Genomic DNA, 22,029 nt, shown 5'->3' on the forward strand with positions numbered 1-22,029 from the left:
TATAAGCATACCCTGCACAAAACCACTGGATATCCCTTGGTTATATGAAAATATTCATTAGAGCAACTTTAAGTATTTTTTAAAGGTCTCCAGTGTGTAATTAACTAAAGTCGAGGACTCTGGTAGAATTTGGAACCTCCACTTCCAGTTAATGTTTAACTTTGATAATGTTATGTACTTTGTTTCCCACTGACATAGAGCCACGTTTGAAACATTTAATTGAGTTCTGAGTTTAAAGTAAAAGAGAAACAGAATAAAGTCAGATAATAAAGTCAGAATTATGAACTCAAATAAATTGTGGTCCTTATCCTCTCCCGTAGACACTCACACAGACAGCACAGTCAGTGTTTGTGCCACAGGCTGCCAACAAGCCACTCCTCCTTCAGACAGAATGAAAGTAACTCCGACAGTCTGAGCGGGAGAAAATGGCTAACACTCAGGAACTGTTCGACTGCTCCATATGTTTACAGTTACTGGAGGATCCGGTGACGACAGCCTGTGGACACAGTTACTGTATGAAATGCCTCAATGCCTTCTGGGATAGAAATAATAACAGAGGAAGAAGTTACAGCTGCCCTCAGTGCAGGCAGACTTTCCACCCGAGGCCTGATCTGAAGAGGAACACACTTCTGGCTGATCTGTTGGAGGAACACAGGAGGGCAACTGGTCAAAGTGGTGCAGCTGGTGACACCTATGCTGCACCAGGTGATGTGCAGTGTGACGTTTGCGCGGGGAGAAAAAGAAAAGCTTCCATGTTCTGTCTCATGTGCTTGGCCTCTTACTGTGAGACTCATCTGAAGCCTCACTTTGAGGTGCCACCGTTAAAAAAACACAAACTGATTCAAGCCTCGGCGAGGATCAAAGACAGCATCTGTGGCCGTCATGACAAACTTCTGGAGGTTTACTGCCGCACTGATCAGCAGTTCATATGCCTGCTGTGTCTGATGGATGAGCACAAAGGCCACGACACTGTGACAGTTGCAGTACAACGGGGTGAAATGCAGGTAAGCCCCACGCTGAAGTGATTTCTGGCCCTGTCCTTTTAATGTAACAGGTTCTGAAAAGCTTCTGGATTTGTGTTTCAACAGAGACAACTGGAGAGGAATAAACAAGAAATCGCAGACAGAGTGATGAATTCAGAGAGGAAAATGGCAGAGCTGAGGCAGGCTGCAGACTCTATAAGAGTGCGTGACATCCATATGAATAAGTATTTCCTGTATTCATCAGTAAATGTTTTCATTTTTTAAAAATATTGATATAAGACAAAGTTCCTAGGAACTCCTGTTAAAAGGCAAAGCTGTCCTACAAAGAGGAAACGGGTCTAAACTGTGTTAGGCAATTGTTTCCTGCAGGACAGAGACAATGCTAAAAACATTCAGCCTCAGACACACAGAACGTAACATTTGACTGTGTCAGTGAATGCTTCGTGTTTACTGTGAATGTGTATCTAGCTGAGGCAATTTGTAAGTCTGCAGAAGTTGTTTTACATGATTACATAGTACATACATAGTAATCCAGTACAAATGCATTAAAAAATAAACAAATATCTACTTTTTTATACTACTAAGCCTGTATGTTTGCTATAACTGCTGTATGGCCTAGCTCAGGTTAAAGCCTCTGTAAAACATGAACAAATACATACAAAGAATGAATGCCGTAGAACTTTCCTTTATCACCAGTCGTAACTGGACAAACGGTTCATGTTTCCTACAAGGATGCCGCATGGGAGGCGTGTGACGACTTTGAGCGACAGTGTGCGGAACACATTCGTTTCTACACCCTTTTGGTGGAGAGGAAGTGCTCTGAGATGAGAGAGAAAGTTGGAGAAGCAGAGAAAGCTGGAGTGGACTGGACCGACAGTCGTCTCGGGCGACTGATACGTGAGGTGCTTGAGCTGAAGACGAGAGAGGATAAAATCAACCAGCTTTCACAAACAGAGGACCTCATTCAGTTCTTTCAGGTGAGGACATGTTTTCTGGCCCTTCACTTATAGAGTCTTTGAAAGTGCATGCCATTTTTAATCTAATTTATGCCTCTAAATTTAATTTAAATGTTGGGTATTTTTAATCACACAATGTTTTTATTGGCCTTGTGCAGGGTTTCCAGGCCCTGGGTGACCTCCCTGCATTCACAGACTCACATGAAAGACCTGACACACTGACAAAGTTTGTCACTGCACAGAAAGATAAACTGAAAAATGTGTGCAACAAAGGAAAGAAAGAATTAGTCACTCACTCTGAAGAAAATATGTGTAAGTTTGCCCAGTTTTGATTTCTAAACCTTGTAGTTACCCGTCTGGTCTGCTCTGTATATTTCCTGTTGTTGTACAGAGAGAATGAGAAAATGTATTTTTCTTTTCATAACAGTGTCAAAACTGCCAACGCTACATAAGGAAATAACATCAAGGACAGACCTGTTCACCAAACGTAAGAGTAAGCATGATGTTAATTCATTTTGCATAAATAACAGCACAAATATACACGAAAAGCTTAAATGTTTCATATTTTCCTGCAGGCTCCAAAATAGAGGTGGATCCCAACACAGTAGCAGCATGTCTTTGCTTGTCTGATGGAAACAGAGAGATATCGTGGGGTGGCAGGGACCAGGCTCACCCTGATAACCCTGACAGATTCACCTTCAATCACCAGGCTCTGTGCCAAAAGGGCCTTGAAGGGAGCCACTACTGGGAGGTGGAGTGGGACGGTGGCGTTGTCGATTTGGCTGTGTCATACAAAGGCATTAAAAGAAAGGGTTTGGGCAAAGAGTGCTGTTTTGGCCACAATGGTCTCTCCTGGAAATTAACGTGCTCTTCGTCCGGCTGCAGGTTTTGGCACAATAATCTTCACAAAGGCCAAATTCCTCCAGCTCGCTCCCGCAGAGTGGGTGTACACCTTGATTTTGAAGCAGGAAGACTGGCCTTCTACAGTGTTTCTGACACTGAAACGTTAACGCTGCTGCACCAAATCCAGACCACCTTCACTGAACCTCTATATCCTGGGTTTTCTGTTGATTTAGGTTCAACACTGAGAATATGCAACATCTAATCCAGTCTACATTAAAGCGGTAGCTGCGAGACTGGCTGCCATTTATGATAGAGGATAGAAGGATAGAAAAAAGTAGAAAAAAACATTAACATATGCAAAGTTTGGCGTGCGTGTATGTGTGTGTGTGTGTGTGTGAGAGATATGTATGCAGAAATTAGGCAACATATATGGATGATTTTGGAGTGATTGAGAATCTTGATTATGAATCAAGAAGTGGAAAATGGAAAATTCTTTTATAATATTTTTCCTCTTAAATGTTGCTAAAAAAAGTGCATCAAAAGATCTTTCTGAAGAGCATTTTCAGAGATGTGAAATTACATTTTATTGTTATTCACCAAATTTAAGGCCAATTATTCATTGCAATGATAATAAATTCTAAAAGGAACAAAACAGAAGATAATCTTTAAAACTCATCCATTTACAAATGTTGAGTCGATTTCAGAAAGCTTGAAACAGTTGAGAAGAGGGTTCAAAAAAAGATATTGCTTACTTTTATTATGAGCTAGTCCAACAAACTTTATATTGTTTCATTTGAAACTTTGCTGGTTGAAAACTTTATTTTGTGCTTTATGCTTTACAATGGAATAATCCTCATTCAAGCCTCACAACAGCGTGCAACTTTCAAATTGAACTTTAAGTTTCTTAGTAAATTGTTGTCTGGTTTATACTATGATGAGAGATGTTGAGTTTACATGTAGGCTGTGCCACATGACTGGTGTTATGGTGTGGCGTTTTTGTTGTGTCATTTGTTGTATGTTGGAGAACTGCAGTGGAAATAAGTCTTTAAGACTTTTATGTGTTTTAATCCTTGATGATTGTAACTAGTGTTGTACATATTCTGTGTTTTTAATAATCAGAAAATCAACAGAGCCGACTGACTTTCATTTAATTGACTAAAATAAAGGAAGCTTTGCTAATGATATGATTTATCATTTCTGATTCAGTGGGCTATTTTTTACATAAATCACAGCCCATAAAAAAAGTAAAGTAATGTAATAGGCCAAAGTTTTGGTCACATTCAGTATGGGAAATGTTATATGCACAAATTCTGTTACTATAAAAACAACAAAAATATTTACATTCCACGTATTTCATACAGTTCAGCCCACAATTTCCCACGTTTGAGATTTTGACATAACATGCAGCGCCAGCGCCGCTGACAAAGGTCACAATAAAGATCATAAAATAGATTCAATGGAGGCGGTTGTGTAGGAGCGATCTACAGTGTCGTAGAAGCGCAGACAGGCCTTGTAATGCAGCAGCTTCTCAGTCAGAGGGCTGATGGTCAGTGCTTTACCCTGCACACTCAGGTCTATGTACCTGGGCAACATCAGGGAGACAAGAAAACACACTTAGAGCCATGATACACCACATTTTAAATCAATAGAGAAAGGATATGTTTGTGCCATTTAACCATGGTTTCTTATATTCAATTATGGGAACACACATGGCTGCTGAAATTCCCCACAAAATGTCTTCACCAGCTGTTGAAAAGCAACTACAATGGACTGTAATACACCTGAAAATGGGTCACACAGTGCAATCCATATATAAAAGTGTTCATTATGTGCAATAATAATCTAATTGTAACTTGTATTCCACTTTATAGTCCAGGTAGTTAGAGGTAATACTGTACCTGTAAGATACCCTCCAACAAACAAGGGTGTTTATAGCCATCAGTGTGGCCAAGAGGAAGAAGAATCTCTCCAGATTCCCATCATGCAGTGTGTTTGGGTAGAAGTTACCTGTAATCGAGTATTACTGTGGTCATATCAGACATCTTGATAATTGGATAAAAAACAAGTGATACAGTATTTGTATTAATTTTACCTCCAGAGATGAAGTACACCAGCTGAATAATGAAAGCTCCGAGGAAGCAGCCCCCTCCATAGGACAGAGTGAGGAAGTGCAGGGAGATCCCTCTGATGTGGCTCGGGGTCAGCTGGAAAGAAATCAGGGAACCTGCCAGAGAGGAAGTGACGGCAGAAATGTTAGATAATCTTTCCTGCTGCGTATTTGTGACATCCAGGACAACAACTGTGACCAGGGGAAAGTGTCATGTGTTAACTTTTGGGGAAAGATGCACCATGTAAGATAAAAGAATAAATACTGGAGTCTGTTCCTCACATGCAGGGGTGACGAGAGCCTCTGCGAGACCGAGTAGGATATACTGAGGAGCCAGCTGGAAACACGGCATGGCCGACACTTGCAGGACTTTTCCAGACAGAGTCTGCTCCACCAGAGGGTATGTCTTCCTATATAGCTCAGACAAACCTGCCACCAGGACTGACAGAGTGGCACACGCATGGCCCAGAGCTGGAAGGGGAGGATGGACAGGGGAGGGGTGATGAGAGAGGGGGCTGCAGAATAATTACAGGAGGAAAGAGGGAGGATGAGAGAGGCAGATGAGCGAGAGAGAGACATAGGTATGTTAGGTGAAAACATTACAATTATATGTGCATTAGTAAGGGATGTGCACATAGAAATACTCACTGATGACTTTTGCAGGTGCCAGAGGAGTTTTTTCCATGGAGAGGTAGCAAGTCGTCACACACTCGATCAGTGGGGCTAAGAGCAGCAGAGGTAGGATGCTGATCACATTCATGGCACCGATGGGCAACAGGAGGTCGTTCAGATGCAGGTTTGAGTTCATCGTCTGTATGTAGTAACCTGAGGGAATCTGTAGGAAACATGTTCTCCATGGAAATCATCCTTTTTCATGCTTTATAATGAAGACCCATTATATCCCCAGTGACTTACCTGTGTGACGCAGGCTCTGTACAGCAGCTGAAGCCCGTAAAGAGGGAAGAGCTTGGCCAGGACTTTGACATTCTCTACATGCGTTTCGCTGTAACGGCCACCATTGTTCTCCTTGGCCCGGTCCAGCCAAGATGTTACATCTCCACTCAGGTGGCGATAGTGGAGGCAGCACATCTTGAGAGAGTTCAGGAAAACTCCCAGTGTGGTCAGCAACGATCCACCTATGACAAACACAAAATGGTTCATGTATATTTAAGTATTTCAAGTAAGTATTGTCTGAATACCAGTTTTTATGTATTGTATACCTTTCTTGGGTTTGTAGGTGAGTTTGTTCCGCATCATGTGTATGGCGATTAGAGCAAGCAGCACAGAGGTGAAGGGGATGAGGAAGGCGAGATTTTTGGCCACAGACTGCTGGATGTAAGCAATGCCCAGAAACACCACGGTGGAATTCAAGTTGACCAACCAGTAGAACCTAAACATAAATAAAACAAATATCACACACACAAGTTCTTCATTTCATTAAAATGTGATGGTAGAAGTCACAGATTAACATACGAGTAGGTGGAAAACACATCATTGTTTTTAGCCACGTTAGGAATGGCACTTTTTTGGTCCAATGTTCTGATTTACATTCATGTTCTTGTAGCCTCCTTTATTTCCTGTTGCACCAGTCTAGCCAGAATTTCAGTGCTATGTGAAACACATTCTAACAGGCAATATTATGGCCAAAATGTTAACTGTGTACTAGTTGTTTCAACCCAGGATCCCCATTCTTCACATATCTTATGATCTTCAGATATTATGTCATTGAAATCTTCATGCAGAATAACTGAATTGTAAAAGTGTAAAGAACCTCTCAAATGATGATTAAACATAACTAAGAGAATGACTGTATTCAGATGGCAACCACCACCCACCAGTTGAAGAAGGACAGGAGCTGATGCTGATTGTAGGTCTGTAGGCTGTAGGCTCCCATGGGACAGAGGATGGCCCGGATGCCGCCGATGCCCAGCGCAGCAGCCAGGAGGCCGGTGTAGAACAAGATCTGCTGCTCCCGATGTTCCAGCTGGTGCGTCATGTGATGAGTGTCTATGTAGAAATCTTCAAATGGGAACGCCACCACGGGCAGCATGGCTGTGCCTAGAAAGTATGTTGACAGGTGGAAGTAATTTACAGCTAGATTTCGAACCAGAGTGTGACTTCACGGAAGCAGGGCCATGACTAAGCGCCTAAACAGAATTACTGAGGCTCTTGAAATGAGCTTACAGTAAAGAATCATAATGACCAATATGTCAGATGAATGTACCATTTCCTTCAGATAAACATTCAGATAAAAATCATGTCTTTTAAACTGGCAGATTTGACCCCTATCCCTCCCTGCCAACCACACTTACTTCCTTTTCTTGGCTTTGAAAAAGAAATCAAAATTGAATCAAGGAAAAGTGAGAAAATAACATAAAAATAAAAAAAGTTTGATAGTTTTACAGAATTAAAAAATATATAGAAATTTGATGACATTAGACCGCTCCACTAAGGGTCTCTAATGCTTCATATGGGATTGCAAGGCCTTCTTGACTTTAAGGGGTGTAAGAAAACTTGTAGGCCTATATGTCAGCGTTTGGTTCACTTCTATGAAGAAAAGTAAATGCAAAGTAAAGTCACTTGTCTAATAGAATAATGGCCAAGCGGTAAGGACAAGAAAACTGTGAATTTGTCAAGAAATAAGTCTATTAAGTCTGTATGATTGTTTAAAATAAAAAGAGAATTGTATAAAAAGTTCCCTAAACAGGAAAACTCCAAAGTTTTACACAAATTTCCTGCATTTACTGAGTTCAGTATTTGGGTTAATTGTACAGTTTTGAATATATAATATGAAATATCCATAAAATATGTCACTTCGTCAGAGCTCATCACTTTACCAAATGATAGAAAAGGGGTCCCTTAAGGAAAACGGTTGGGGACCACTGCATTAGACAACATTTATCATCCTTTAACTCATTGTTTCTTACCAAAGAAATGAAGGAAAGCACACAAGTAGAGCACCTTGCTCCTTCCCAAGCAGGTTTCTGCGAACCACCCGACCAGAACGGGGGTCAGGGTGCTGGCTCCTACGAAGCACAGGTTGACAGTCGCAGCCAGGTAGTAATCATAGCCCAGCTTCACAGTGCAGAAGAGAATCATGTTGCATACAATCCCAAAGAAAGTGAATCTTTCACACAGCTCCACAAGCAGTACACAGATGATAACTTGGAGCTTCTTGCGGGACTTCCTTGGTGGTCCCTGGTCTGGACAAGGGGTCCGGGAGAGTCGGCGCAGTCGGCTTCTGCCCTCCGGCAGCCTCTGGATGTCCCCCATCAACCTACCACCTGCCCCAGAGAACTGGCTGCTGGGCTGCTTGGTAGTGAAACACACACAGAGCTCTGAAGGCCCCTTCAAGGATAGGAGCAGCAGAGGCCAGAGCTGGAATCCTTCACGTTGGTGTGACTGGAGCTGGACTGGAGACACGTAGCATCAGACACACCTACCTGCATTCTGCACGTGCTGGTGGCTGATTATCCTCCTGCGTCACCATCTTACTCAGAACTGTGGACGCCTCACAGGGATCTGACACATTATGCAAAATTGTATCCAGGAGGAGTTGATGGATGGAGGCGATGTAGAGAGCGACCCAGAAATATTTCTATAATTACCAACAAGATACAGACATGTGGTCAGTGTTTGTTTAATTAATGACTTATACAGAGTAGTGGTGGAAAGTAATTAAGTACATTTACTCAAGTACTGAACTTTTGAGGTGTTTTTTACTTGAGTAATTCCATTTTATGTTACTTTATAGGCAAATATTACACTTTTTACTCCACTACATTTGTCTGACAGCTTTTTAGTTGTAAATTCAGATTATTAAAACTTATTATACTTACTTATACATATTATACATACAGTAAAATTAGCTCCATCTTTTCCAATCCAGTGATATATTGTTCTGAAATGGACCATTCTGTATGATGAGCTCTTTCACTTTTGGTACTTTGAATATATTTGATCCAAATACTTATCTTACTAAAATACAATTGAAATATAATTTAATTTAATAATTGTTAAAAAAAATAAAATAAAAATAACATAAAGGACACAGTCTACTGCCTCATGCTCAGATTTGTGGAGGGAATTCAGCTGGAAAAGCATTTTAACAAAAAGCACAAAGCAACAAACCTGAACATGGTCAGTGTGGTATAAAATATGCTGGTTATTTTCATATTGTTGGTCTTGTCCTAATATTTCTTCTTGATGTGGTAACAGAGATCAGATCAATCAGCAGCCCGGGGCTTGATTTTAATTTCAGTGTCACTTGTCAACTGGACTGAAAAAGTAGGACAGATGTTTATTACAAATACTACTAAAAGGTAGCAAAGAAAGCAATAACCAGGAAATAGGGGAGTAAAGAGTCTCCCACAGTCTTTGAATGGATAGAAATAGTAATAATAGGAAATGTATGCCATGGAGTGACTGACTTTTTGCCTCAGACGACGCCACCAGAAAATGTGAAAAATATACTTGAAAAACTGGAAATCTTATTTGAATCTTAAGTGATTTTGTTACTTTATATTTGTTTTATTTCGTTCTGTACTAAGGCCAGCAGAAATTACTTTTGGTTATGAATGAGTAACCAAAAATCCCCTGGCTTTACAGATCATAAGGGCCTCTATGATTTCAATGGACAAAAGGATTTTATACTTCAGTGTCTTTTTTATTTCCTTTTTTATACAATGTCAAGCATTTCATCTTACCTATGTTAAACCCTGTCTGTTGTCTGTCTAAAATACTAAAAATGAAGTTAAAAATGGTAAACAACAACTCAAGAACACACCATTGTGCCTATAGGCAGTGGGCTTCAGCATTAAAAGACATAAAACAAGACACAAATTAATGTACCGCTGCTTACAAACACTCACAAAATGCCACATCTCTTTGTGAAAGCAGCCCTTCGGTGTACAAGCACATTTTGGAGGGGCCGGCTGGTAATTAGACTGATAATGTTAAGTGGGAGTGAGACAGAGTGCACGGGCAGGTTGACTTCAACTGGATCAGACCTGCTACAGACAACAACTGTCTGTTATTACTGTAAGGGTGTAAACATATTGTCTGCAGCACAAGCAAAAGAAAACACACAGCAAGGAAGCGCTCACCAGAATAACACTAGGATATAAGAGTACCTGTTCACATAGGAATATGAACAACAAATATAATTTAAATGGTTTCTTTTCCATTTTTTTACTCAGAAATGTTTGGTGTGACCAAAATCTTTATCACTAAAATTAAGAATATGCAACAAGATTGTTTTCTGTGGGTCTAAATATTCTCCTCAGATGTTTAAAATGTGGATATTTCAGTAGAAAGTCTGTGAAAACATCACTAGTTCGAGGTAAAATTTTAAGAAATCGCAAAATTAAGAGATTCAAAATGTAAAAAAAGATTTATTGTAACTGTCTATATATAACTCCAAACCTAAGTCATATTAAGATGTAAAAAATAACAACATAAAAGTACCAATATAAGATAACATACTGGATAAGAAGTGTGGGATAATATAATATATATATATCTTTTATAGCATTACTTATCAGTATCATTTATTTAGCTATGGGGTGTGGTATAGGGCAGACACGTAGGTTATTTATTTATATTATTATTATTATTAATCTGTATGAGCAGATAAAAGTTGCATCTTTTTTACATTTACATTATTCTGTTTATTTTGTCAATTTATTTATACATTTTAATTTTTTCTATTACTTTGTTTATCTATTAATACATTTAATTCACTTTTATTATTTACCTTTTTCCTATTCTAAGTTGTCATCTTTCCCTGTTTCAGGAGACAGCGTTTCCTCACTTCGTGTTTTTATTGATTACAAAGACACTTTGTGAGTGTATGTGTCTGATTGATTGATTGATTGATTGATTGATTGATTGATTGATTGATTGAAGTCTCGTGTATCAAAACAGCGTAGCGTCGAGCATCGCCATGGTTACAGAAACAGCGTCCAGTTGAGCGTGGTGTATCATGGGAAACGAGTCGTTAGCGGATGAGTCGCAGCGTTGGTGAGCGAGAAGAGGACTACAGCGAGGCTTTTCTTCAAACATACGCACCAAGGTAGCTCGCTGAAATGTTCACAGTTTTATTTGGAGTGAGCAGGGAAGCGGTACACACCACGTACAACGCGGAGGTCGCAAATACTGAGCGTTTAAAGCTGAGTATTTGCGACCTCCGCGTTGTCTAAAGCTAAATGAGCTAACCTGGCTAGCCCCCTCCAGTCGAGTGCGGACGTTAGCTCAACTTTGTTTACATCTTTAAACATCAGTTTGTTTTTGTTTATTGTTCCTAAAAGTTGCATAGGTTTATTGGACGTCTGTGTTATAGATAGCAGCCCCAAACTCACACATAACTCACTCCCAATCTCATGTGGCCGACGTCTTTTTTTTCTTCGAAGCAAACATCGGCTCGTAATGTCCGGAGGGAAGATGCCGACCTGTCCTGCGTCCGCGTCCGATGGCTTCAGCTCGACCCCTGTTAAAACCAGCCTGGGGAAAGACGTCCACACATCCAGGGGCTCGGACGACGGTGTCCTATCCGATGAAGAAGACACGTTTTCTCTGCTTTCTCCCATCTATCACGACAGTTTTGACAGCGATGAAGATGTGGAGGGCGGCGGGGCTCAGCGGACTTCATCCGGACTCAGCGGCTCACCGGTCAGGTACTGCTGAGTTTGAGATACTCAGGGTTCCCACACACAGTCAGGGAAACATCTGGAGATTGGTTAAAGTGACCAAAATATCCTGGAAGTAACCAGTTTTTTTTTTAAATTTGTGAAGCCATGCACAGTGATGTTACTTTGTAGGTGCAGCAACCACTTTCAGCTTCTTCTTTTAATATAATAACAGGTAAGAAGATTAATTTTAGGTAAAAATGAAATTCTGCTTAATTTGAACTGTTAATTACAGGCTCTGGTCGAAGTAATATCTCAGAAAAACAGGAAAAACCAGCAAGTGAATGAATGTGGTGTCTCCTTCACACTGACCACCTACCTGTTATGAACCTGAGACACTTCATCGTGAACCTACAGCATTAACAAAGGAGGAAAACTGGGGTTAAATGCATCAATACTAGGTCTAACTGTAAATTATATAACCATTTGTAAGTAAGTGCTGTCCTGTATTTTCAAGAAAATTATTTCTTAAAAAGAGCGGGAACCCTGCCTATGAACTGAGTCAAAGACCATTGAGGGCATGATTCATACAGACAATCTGTAACAGTAGAATAGAGTAGAATATGTATAACTTTAGATCTGTTTTTGTTTTAAGATGCGAGCTACCAAGAACATCTTCAGAGCAGATGATGAATGCAGCTGTGGAGTCTGCAGGCTCACCTAATCTCAGTGCATGGGAAATGTGGCTGGTGATCAAAGCCAAGGACGAACGTCTCAAACTGGAAAAGAAAGCAGAGGAGGCAAGTTTAATTATTATTTATGCCACTGTATAACTGCAGCAGTGCTTACTTTCCTTTGTTTTTTTGTACAAGGCTAGTCATAGTTCCCCCCCTCTTATTTACAAATAATTGTTCTCCCAAATGTCTTATTACATCCTCTCTGAGTCTCATCCTGTCTTCTTATATACTTTGAATTAGAAGCGGATACTGAAGGAAAAGAAAGAAAGAGAAGAAAGGCAGCAGGAACGGAAAAAGATTGTCATGGAAGAGAGGATCCAAGAATGGCTAAAGATGAAAAGAGAACAGGTAGACAGCTGCTCCTTTAAACTCAAACCACACAAAGCATAATAGCAGATTGACTGTAATTGGTCAGACTTTTGCCCCAGTGATCTCAAACTGTCCAATGCTGACATGTCTATTATTTCTTTTCTTCTTGCAATCCCAGGAAAAGTACAAGCAACTTGTAAACCAGAGCAAAGAGGAGGAGATACAGAGGCAGCAGGAAAAACAGAGGGAGATTGAACAGAAAGCTCAGCAAAAGTACAAAAACTGGCTGCAGAAGAAGAACCAAGAAAAAATGGAAATGGAAAAGAAGGAGAAAGTAATGTGGATCTTTTTAAAGTTATTCTGCTTTCAATGAAAAAAAGTTAAATGTTATTCCTGCCAGATTCTGTAAGGTCCTTTTTTCTTGTCAGGAGGAAGCTGCCCTGAAGGAGCAGCAGGAGAAAGAGCGCCGCACGAGGGCAGAGGAGAAGTTTAAGGAATGGGTGGCAAAAGCCAATGAAAAAAGCAGAGCGAGTCCCAAATCACCTTGCTACCCAACAAGTAAGTCATTTCAGTCATCTGGGAATTATTAACTATGTTCTTTCTATGTTTCGTTTTTTAGATTAATTGATAAATATCTGTTTGATGCAATCCGTCATCCTGGAACAGTAGCAGTAAAATATGTTTATATGTTGGTTTCAGACTCCATCAAATGTGATTGTCGCTCATTAGTTTCATTGGATATTTGTAATGTATCAGTATTGGTTTGATTTCTTCAAGGTCCCTACGACAAATCCTACCCATCACCCAGCTTCTACAATCCGATCCCCTGGAAACCGATTCCCGTCCCTCCTCCAGAACCGTTGCTGAACAAGACGTCTGGCAAGAAACCTCAGAAACAACGGAAATGCCAGCAGAGCCTCAGCACTGCTTTTAGACTGAAAAACTCTACAGGACAGTTGGTGCAGAGGAGATGACACAGCAGATTGACGTCTGTGACTGATACAGTAGCTTAGATACGGCTCAATTATGATTTCAGCACGACTCATCCGCACCACCACAGCACAGAGACTCTGCTGAATCACTGATGTATTCCTGTTCTGTAATATGGTTGTGGTAATTAGACATGCTACCATATGTATATTTTAGTTATAGTTATATTTTGTTGTACACTGGAATCGATTTTGTAATGGTTAACTAGCTCAGATTAGTTTATATGTAAGGATGTATGAATATTTGGGATTTAGAATTTTTACATGATTTGTCAAAGATGTTTATAGTTTGTTCTGATACGTGTGTGTTAACTTCCGTACCATAAATATGGAGTCTATGTTGTATTATAAATGTTAACTATTTGATATAAAAGAGGCACATTCATTGTCTTTATACCTCGTGTGCTTGTCTTATTTGTGTCACCACTAAGTGGTCAACAAAGCTGCCTTTTATTGCATTTAATAAAGGCATCAACCACAGACAACCACACTACAGAAAGAAGGTGGTTGGTGGTCACAGCCAAAGATAGACCCAGCTCGGTCAAGTGCCCCTCACACTCACACATTGTTCTGCGTCCAGCTGTGCCTTGTTCTTCTGTGGGCTGAGATGACGACAGAAACGAGTGAGGGGGTGGAGAGAGGGAGAGAGAGAGACTGATTCAGATTCAGAGCAGTGTGTTCATTCTGTGTTAACATCTCACTGTGTATGCAGCCTGAGGTAAAATATATTTCAATTACACTTTGTTAGATTAACCCGTCTTTAACTACATCCTTTCAGTCTGTCTGTCGTGTCTGTTGTCTGCTCTGGAATGTGTTAGTTGACAGTAGTCAGTGAGGGAGGGGGGCTAATAATGAAAGGCATTTGTAAATGGGCAAAAAAAAAAACCCATTCAGGGTCCAAAGAACTGCTATTAAGACAAAGATGTGAAGTGTTTACATTCTGTCGAGTAGTTAAATCGCAGGAGTCGTTTAAGCTGTTTGCTCAGGGGTATTTGCACACTGAGCCTTGTTAGCCAGAGCTGTCTATATAAAGAAACATGGTTCTGTTCAAAGTCAGCCTCCAGCTCTTTCACCAGTTAGTTATAAAACCAAATAGAGCTCAGTATGTGTAATCTTATCACATCTAAATGATCGTGCTTGAGTCAGTACTTTTGGTAATGAACTATGTGTTATTTCTGCCCCCTTCCAGGTATTGTGTCCTATTACAGAGCCTGAAGAGAAAATCCATATCCCAAGATGCAGTGGTGCAGGTGGGCTGGCAGTTGGAGATCACACCTACCAAGACAGGTAGGAGGCGTGTCTTCATTAGCCCAGAATGAAAGTGAGTGGGGAGAGGTGTAGAGGGCACAGAGAGTGACAGTCTAAAGGGCAGAACTGCAGTTGTGTTTAAAGACTTTGAAGAATGTGGCCGATAGTGTAACACAGACATGGAAGGAAGTACAGGATGAAGAAACATAACTTTTGGATCCTTACTTTTACTCTGCAATGGGATCATTATGTTGATTTTAGAGTTGATTTCTGTTGGTTGCTGAGTTGAGTCTGTGAATTAGGTGAAAAATGGCAGAAGACATGAGCTGTTAGAATAAAAACTGGATTTAAAAGAGAATTTTTAACCTTCTGACTGGGACAACTTTATCTCTGGATCACACACACTCAGCTGGAATCGCACGGGTGCACTACAGCTGGTGTAAACATGATTTGCCCCTTTTTTTTGACAAGGTTGTGACTGCTGTTTCTGTAAATAGTCTCAGTTATTATTTACACAACTTGGAAGGAACCAGTTCTTTTGCATAGAGGGCACAGAGGTCTTGGATATAGAGTTTCAGCCTCAGTGTGTGTTTTTGTGTAAATATTCCTCCCTTCACCATGCAGTCTGCAGGCCCGGAGATTGAGGACTCCTTCGACTTTCTTTTTAAAATCATCCTGGTTGGGGACTCAGATGTGGGGAAGACCTGTGTGGTCCAGAGCTTCAAGTCTGGCATATTCATGGAGAAGCAGCAAAACACCATCGGGGTCGACTTTACTGTTCGTACCTTGGAAATCGATGGCAAGAAGGTGAAGGTAGGTGACCCTGTTCTTTTTTTTTTACTCTTATTTCATCATGTGTAAGATTGTTCCTTTATTCATCCTCATAACAATCATTGCCACATTAGGGACCATTTGATTTTATTATGGGTAATATAATAAATGAACATTGGAGACGTGTCTATGTTTTCACTGTCGTCTTAAAGTAAATAATCCCTTTGCCTGTTTCAGTTAATAAATGTTTTTGTTCCTTGAGAGAAAGAGGAGTGGCAAATTATTCCATCTGTGTGTTAGCTTTCTGGGTGTGTTGATTTGTTGACTGCTTGGATGTCTCGTTGTGCTGATTAGTCTTTGGTTGTGTACACACGAGCATTGCTCAAAAAGAACGTCAGCATGCACGAGTAGCTCGTAATAGTATGGTATTGACTTGCAGATGCAGGTGTGGGACACGGCGGGACAGGAGCGCTTTCGCACCATAACTCAGAGCTACTACCGCAGTGCCCATGGGGCCATGGTGGCGTATGACATCACACGCCGCACCACATTCGAATCTGTTCCCCACTGGATCAGGGAGGTGGAGCAGTATGGAGCTGCCAGCGTGGTGCTCATCCTCATTGGTAAGCAGAATGAAAAATAAGTTGGTTTTATGTCAGCAAACGACAAAACAAGCTCCTACACTGCAGTTGTAGCTATAACAAGCAAGGGCACATAGTGGTTTAACTTCTCTACTAGTTTTCACAGATTGACTGAAATGTGTCCTGTCACACTCTGCCTTGTTTATTTTTATGTGGATATTTTTTTTGAGTCGAAACTAATAGTCTAAATAATCTTTTGGTAATCTATTAACTGTTTAAGTATTTCATTAACCAATAACTCCAATGGTTCCAGCTTCTCCAGAGTGAAGTTTTGCTGCATTTCTCTGTTAGAAAATGTATTTTAAATAAGGTTAGTAATTTATGTAATTTTTCAAACAGAAATGCTGATGTGTTATCTGGTTTCTAGCTCTTTGAATGTGAGGATTTCATGCTTTTCTTTGTCATATATAATAGTAAATGGAATACTTTAGGGTTTGTACTGCTAGTCGAAGGAAACAAGGATTATGAATATTGAGCTCTGGCAACTTGTGACATTGTGGCATTTTTCCACAATTTTCTGACATTTTACAGACAAAATAATGTCAGATACTGATAATAAAAAGTATTTTTAATGGCAGCACTTTGGTGATTTGCTCCTTTGATAGTGTTAACTGCCAGGTGCTCAGAATTTAGCTCTAACTGACTGACAACACTTCCTGTTCTGTTCGTCACTGCAGGTAATAAGTCAGACCTCCACGCTCAGAGGCAGGTGTTGTTCGAGGATGCGTGCACTCTGGCAGAAAACAATGGCGTGCTGGCTGCTCTGGAAACCTCAGCCAAGGAGGCCCAAAACGTGGACGCAGCCTTCATCCTCATGGCCCGGGAGCTGCTGGCACGCAACGGCATGACCATCACAGACGAGGCCCCTCAAGACTCGCTTCAGTTCATGTTGAATAACAGCTCTCACCCAGTCCATGGCACCCTGTCTTCAGATAAGAAGTGTGGGTGCTGAGTGGTGCTGTTTAAGGCTTGTTTGAAAACCGGTGGTGGCAACCTGACGTGTGATTGAAAAGTTTCTCTAGGAAGAAAGGCTATTTACAGAAGCTTTGTTTTATGGGGAACTACATAGAGTATGTGGCATTGTGTGTGTGCGGATGTATGTTTTGTATATGGTTTGACTTTTAATATTTATACAGTTAGTAGTATCAGTAACGTAGGTTTTAAATGGCGGTTGCTTGTAAAATGTATTTCTATATATTATTGTGAGGTTAACTGCTGTTGAATGTGATAATGACTCCAGCATTACGAACCACACGTCTGCTTGTGTCTTTCATCCTTTTTAATTGTTCTTTCATACAGTATGGCTTTCACGGTACATTGTCAGAGTTCCATAGTTTTAATCTTCAATTAGACACCTGCGTATGACATTATACCTGTCAGTTACAAATATAATCAGCACGTTATGGCATTTTTACTGGTGCTGCAACTGTACTTAATTTTTTCTCCCACAGAAATCCTCGAATACAGACATCCACATGACCCATTCATAAGATTTTTATAACTAAAACCACGTTGCAAAAAAATAGCACCTTTTTCAATTCTGTGGTACTTTGTATAATTCTGATAATTTCACAAAATAGCACTAAAATAAAATGACCATACTCTGAATTAAAGGCTAAAATCAAAAACTCATGAGGTACTAAACTGAAACCTGACAACTTAATCTCATCAGCATTAGTGATTATGCATTCACCCTGGCTTAAGAACAAATCAAGCTGAAATATGATAGCAGTAAAAACAAACAGCAGAACTGGTCTAGTTAAGACCTGCTGGGGAGGGTGTATATTTTGGAAAGGAAAGATGACCCACTTATGTAGAGTGTTGTGCAAAGCATAAAATCCATCTGTATCTGGACAATACGTTGTTTGTCACGCCACAGATGACATTATCTGGCTGAAAGTGTAACTATGTTTGAACTCTCATCCATGAACTTGAACAGATATTTTATAAAAGTGTAGAGTGTAGTAAAAATGCATGTAACTCAACAGATAGACTCGAGTTCTTCTTAAAAAAAAGTGACAGCCAAGACAAGAAAGGACACACAGCCAACTTGATGTAATCGAGTCCTTGACTATATATATACGTACATATATATATATATACATACATTAGTTGAGCCATCACAAACAGTAACACACTATCGAGTTAAAAAACTACGACGTATGACCGACTTGAAATGTGTGTAACTTTCCTATACTTAGCGTTAAACTTCATATTGTTGCTTTTTGCAGCTTATTGCATGGCACTTAAAAGCTCTAAGACTTAGCCACAGTAACAGCTACGTCTCCCCTGTGATAATCAGGGGGTATCGATTAGAAAAAAACAAAACAAAACCCATAAAACGTCTACTACTACCAGTTAAAGGATGTTAGAGCTCTTTACTGGACGGCTGTGAGATAAGGTGACACTCATCCTAGTCCAGAGGCCAGCCTTCCTGCTGAAACACCATCTCCACTGCATCCTTTACATCCTGCACCTCGAAGGACGGCTGCGTGAGGCTGGGGTCAAAGCGGAAGTCCCTGTGACCGTGGAAGATTTGCTGCTCGGTGACAGTGTGCGATGTGTCTGAGGGCAGCTCCTGCTGGTCCCTGCTGTACACTCCTGTGCACACCAGGATGGATCTGCACCCCTCAGGGAGGTCCTCCTCTTCCCCGAACACGCTTGACGCTCCGCCTAGTTCAGCTGATGTCATTTTCAGGTCGTCATCAATCGTTTCCGCCAAGGGATCTGCACCTCCTCCGCCACTCTTAGCCTGCATCTGGGCCTTGGTACGGCGGGAGGCCTGGAGGTAGCGGTTGTAGAGGTTGGCGCCGTATATGTCAGCCATGGGGTTGTCACTAAAAAAAGGAGATGGAGTGACAACACATGGCAAAAGCTTTTGTGTTAGATAGAATGATTAACAGCATGATTATTAAACAGTTCCTCCAGGATTGATGGTTGATTGATGGTGATTTCATGGCATTTTATTTGTATAAATAAAATCAAAATCAAAGGCAACTGTCATGAGGGCGCTTAAAGGACCAGTGAGTAGGATTTAGTGACATCTGGTGGTGAGATTGCAGATTGCAATCAAATAAACCCCCCCTTGACTAAACCAAGTTCAAAGAAGAAACTACAGTGGCCGAGAAACTCACAAAAAATGCAAAAGGCCCTATCTGTAGAAACATGGCAATTCAACATGTAGGCCTCCGTAGAAAAACTCCCTCTGTAGATAAAAACTTCTAAGGTAACAAAACCATAACGATTCTTATTTTCAGATGATTATACACAAATGAAAACATACCTATGAATATTATGTTACATTTCTGCCAACAGATCCTCCTAAATGTTACACACTGGACCTTTAAGTGTCAAATGTGGGTCTAAAGTCAAGAGATGACTGAGTCACTCACCCAATAGCATACAGTGTCTTCACAGGTGAGGTCCAGCCAAGTTTCTCCGCCTGTTGTCTAATCAGCAGCTCAGCGTAGTTATAAGTCACCACGCTGGGTTTACCAATCAGAGCCTCGTACTTCAGCTCGTAGCCTGTGACCTTCTTGTACAAGCTCTCCAAGCACACCAGGAACATACCGTGTCCAAACCTACGAGACAGGAACATTTAGTACAATAACACTGCGTTTAATAATATCTCTCTAATGTGTGACACACGCATACCGCACCTGGGATTCTTCGCCTCGGCCATCCACAGCAGGTCCATGTTACAGGCCATGACCGGGATGTGAGGGTACTGCATCGAACTCCAGGCATTGTCTGGGTTCCCATTGGTCAGGAGCACGTCAACGATGAGCTGGAGGTTGGTCTCCCATCTGATCGGCTCGCCAAATAAGATGACAGCTGTTGGAGCAAACAGGTGAAGAAGGAAATACTATAAAGACGGTCATAGATGTGTTCATTTTATGTATGTATGTATGTATGTATGTGGAAACATACCATCTATTGGACGTAAGCCTTTGGAGGGTGGAATCTGTAAGACATTATACACAATTGATAAGATGTCTAATTAATCTGTAAGTAAACATAAAGTGGCTTCAGTATTAATACAACTTACACTGTCTTTGGGCCTTCTGTTGTGATCTACGACATCTAGGAGAGGATACGCCTCTCTGAGCATATCTATAGTAACAACATCCTGAAAGCCCAGGCTGAAGTTTGGTAGGTTAAAGTCAAACACAGGTGAGCAAGAGTTAGAACACACTTAAGATCAAACAGAAGATCCCAGATACTACCTGCTTGCAAATTACTATACTTCTTTATATATTAGGAGGTATTAACCACTAGTTTAGTTATTTAGAGACTTGTGGAGGAAAGAAAGTAAGAGATTAAAGTCCAAGGCTTCAAATATCCACATATTCACTTGGATTAATGACAAACCACACATGAGAAAAAGACAAAACACCCTCAAATCCCTCATGACGAAATAAAAAAAAGCAAGACATCTGTGAAAGGGCCTCGCTGAGACAGTCAGGCAGCAAAGGGGAACAAAGGGTTCAAAGATTAAATACTGATAACAAAGTGGGACATTGACAAAAATACACTGAATAAACAGGACATGCACACTTTTAAAAAGGTCAACATCCAGAAGGGAGGGCAGAAACCAAAGTCTCAGATTTAAGACAGGATACTTGTGAGCGACCTCCTCCACCGGACCCTGTCCCGACACCAGAACTCGCATCTTGTGGAACTGGGTGAACATTCGCAAAGGACTGTGGGACAGCATCACCTGGTCTGGGGACACCTGAGACAAAGGGAGTGCACAGATAAATGCCGATATAAGAGGAGGAAAAACTCTGACATCAAATAGTTTGAAAGGTGTTAAATGTTCAGTTTTACCTCCACCTCCAGCAGATGAGACAGATGCTCAGCTTTGGTCTGCCTCAAGCTGTTCCCGGCATTGGTGACAAACACCACGGGCACCTTGTATTTCCCATTGCCGTCCACCAGGTTCCTGAAGATCTGCTTGGCTGCAGGGATCAGCGTCCTGCCCCGCACCAGCACCCCATCGATGTCAAAGAGGAGGCCAAAGGTGTTCGGGCCCTTAGGAGGGAGCTGTGGTGGCATGTGCAGTATGAAAACATAGGGTTGTTCATTAACTCGCAGAGACTTTGTTCCCACAATATATATATATATAAATTACACACCACACTTTTATTGGAGTAGATAACTCACAGATGAGTGAACTGAATGAATAAGATAGTATTAACTGTGGTTGTAAATGTGTGTGTGTGTGTGTGTGCTGAGATTGGCTTCAGCATGGTGTTCACTGGGTTTCTTTCTAGATATTTCCCCTTTTAACTTTTGAAATGTGAAACAAGCGCATCAGCCAGTTGTTAAAAGACGAAAAGGACATCTTAACTTTGTCTTAATTCACCTCGGTGTTAATTTAAATAAAGTTTGAATGAAGCATCTACTTACATGGCTATAATTTCGAGAGGCCAAAGGCGAGTTGTTTACTTGTTTTGCAGCTCCCTCGCAGCTGGATCTCAGCAGCTGCCAACCGGCTTTCAAAGCCCTTATTCTCTGCATTTCTCCGGGCACTTGTGTGTAAAAAAGCCGGCGGGTAAACAACAAACGGTGATAAAAAAAATAAAATAAAATAAAATAAACAAACACTGAGCCGAGCTAGCTTTAGAAGAGCGAACAGTAAACTTGCACACTTAGAAAAATGTGACGACCGAAGAAGTGGGTCATGGTATCTCAAACAGTGAGAGTCAATACTCAACTCCGGGCTCTCTCCTCATGCTGTCAGTGTTAGTGTAGCTGCCATCATTCAGTAAACACAGCCGCAATCTCTAACGACAATCACTGGGCATGCGCAGAGC

The 22,029-nt window shown here is 40.9% G+C and overlaps 5 protein-coding genes and 1 long non-coding RNA gene across 9 annotated transcripts; 4 read left to right on the forward strand and 2 right to left on the reverse strand.

Moving 5' to 3' along the window:
* Positions 1-366: 366 nt before the first annotated feature.
* LOC127353277 (E3 ubiquitin-protein ligase TRIM47) lies at positions 367-3,964 on the forward strand. 2 transcript variants are annotated; one of them, XM_051382393.1, is made up of 6 exons: positions 367-1,004; positions 1,089-1,184; positions 1,715-1,960; positions 2,098-2,251; positions 2,367-2,432; positions 2,515-3,964. In XM_051382393.1, exons 1-6 carry the CDS (start codon positions 426-428, stop codon positions 3,042-3,044), a joined length of 1,671 nt encoding a protein of 556 aa, XP_051238353.1. In that variant the 5' UTR covers positions 367-425; the 3' UTR covers positions 3,045-3,964. The 2 variants fall into 2 exon arrangements, with proteins under 2 accessions (XP_051238353.1, XP_051238354.1); XM_051382394.1 differs by having other exon boundaries at positions 2,367-2,426.
* A 57-nt stretch (positions 3,965-4,021) lies between these two features.
* slc15a5 (solute carrier family 15 member 5) lies at positions 4,022-8,235 on the reverse strand. Of its 2 annotated transcripts, XM_051382391.1 has the most exons (9): positions 7,817-8,235; positions 6,725-6,947; positions 6,110-6,279; positions 5,805-6,025; positions 5,538-5,724; positions 5,172-5,360; positions 4,875-5,006; positions 4,681-4,789; positions 4,022-4,364 (listed from the first exon to the last, which is right to left on the reverse strand). In XM_051382391.1, the coding sequence occupies exons 1-9, from the start codon at positions 8,160-8,162 to the stop codon at positions 4,223-4,225; spliced, it is 1,719 nt and encodes a 572-aa protein (XP_051238351.1). In that variant the 5' UTR covers positions 8,163-8,235; the 3' UTR covers positions 4,022-4,222. The 2 variants fall into 2 exon arrangements, with proteins under 2 accessions (XP_051238351.1, XP_051238352.1); XM_051382392.1 differs by lacking the exons at positions 4,022-4,364; positions 4,681-4,789 and having other exon boundaries at positions 4,894-5,006; positions 5,172-5,404.
* On the forward strand, positions 5,157-6,313 carry LOC127353279 (uncharacterized). 2 transcript variants are annotated; one of them, XR_007881264.1, is made up of 2 exons: positions 5,157-5,289; positions 5,553-6,313. It is a non-coding gene; the product is annotated as an uncharacterized LOC127353279 (long non-coding RNA). The 2 variants fall into 2 exon arrangements; XR_007881265.1 differs by lacking the exon at positions 5,157-5,289 and adding an exon at positions 5,408-5,470.
* A 2,616-nt stretch (positions 8,236-10,851) lies between the features above and the next one.
* Positions 10,852-13,944, forward strand: ccdc34 (coiled-coil domain containing 34). The gene is made up of 7 exons (XM_051382395.1): positions 10,852-10,962; positions 11,300-11,563; positions 12,171-12,315; positions 12,493-12,600; positions 12,740-12,895; positions 12,990-13,119; positions 13,339-13,944. The coding sequence occupies exons 1-7, from the start codon at positions 10,895-10,897 to the stop codon at positions 13,533-13,535; spliced, it is 1,068 nt and encodes a 355-aa protein (XP_051238355.1). The 5' UTR covers positions 10,852-10,894; the 3' UTR covers positions 13,536-13,944.
* A 214-nt stretch (positions 13,945-14,158) lies between these two features.
* Positions 14,159-17,459, forward strand: LOC127353170 (ras-related protein Rab-19). Its single transcript, XM_051382217.1, has 5 exons — positions 14,159-14,268; positions 14,740-14,837; positions 15,423-15,611; positions 16,009-16,192; positions 16,888-17,459. Exons 2-5 carry the CDS (start codon positions 14,787-14,789, stop codon positions 17,160-17,162), a joined length of 699 nt encoding a protein of 232 aa, XP_051238177.1. The 5' UTR covers positions 14,159-14,268; positions 14,740-14,786; the 3' UTR covers positions 17,163-17,459.
* A 12-nt stretch (positions 17,460-17,471) lies between these two features.
* On the reverse strand, positions 17,472-22,023 carry hdhd5 (haloacid dehalogenase like hydrolase domain containing 5). The gene is made up of 8 exons (XM_051382216.1): positions 21,623-22,023; positions 21,041-21,256; positions 20,833-20,945; positions 20,259-20,352; positions 20,141-20,174; positions 19,870-20,044; positions 19,603-19,791; positions 17,472-19,047 (listed from the first exon to the last, which is right to left on the reverse strand). Exons 1-8 carry the CDS (start codon positions 21,731-21,733, stop codon positions 18,624-18,626), a joined length of 1,356 nt encoding a protein of 451 aa, XP_051238176.1. The 5' UTR covers positions 21,734-22,023; the 3' UTR covers positions 17,472-18,623.
* Positions 22,024-22,029: the final 6 nt, after the last annotated feature.

Source organism: Dicentrarchus labrax, unplaced genomic scaffold (genome assembly GCF_905237075.1).
Source record: "Dicentrarchus labrax unplaced genomic scaffold, dlabrax2021, whole genome shotgun sequence".
NCBI classification, from domain to species: domain Eukaryota; kingdom Metazoa; phylum Chordata; class Actinopteri; family Moronidae; genus Dicentrarchus; species Dicentrarchus labrax.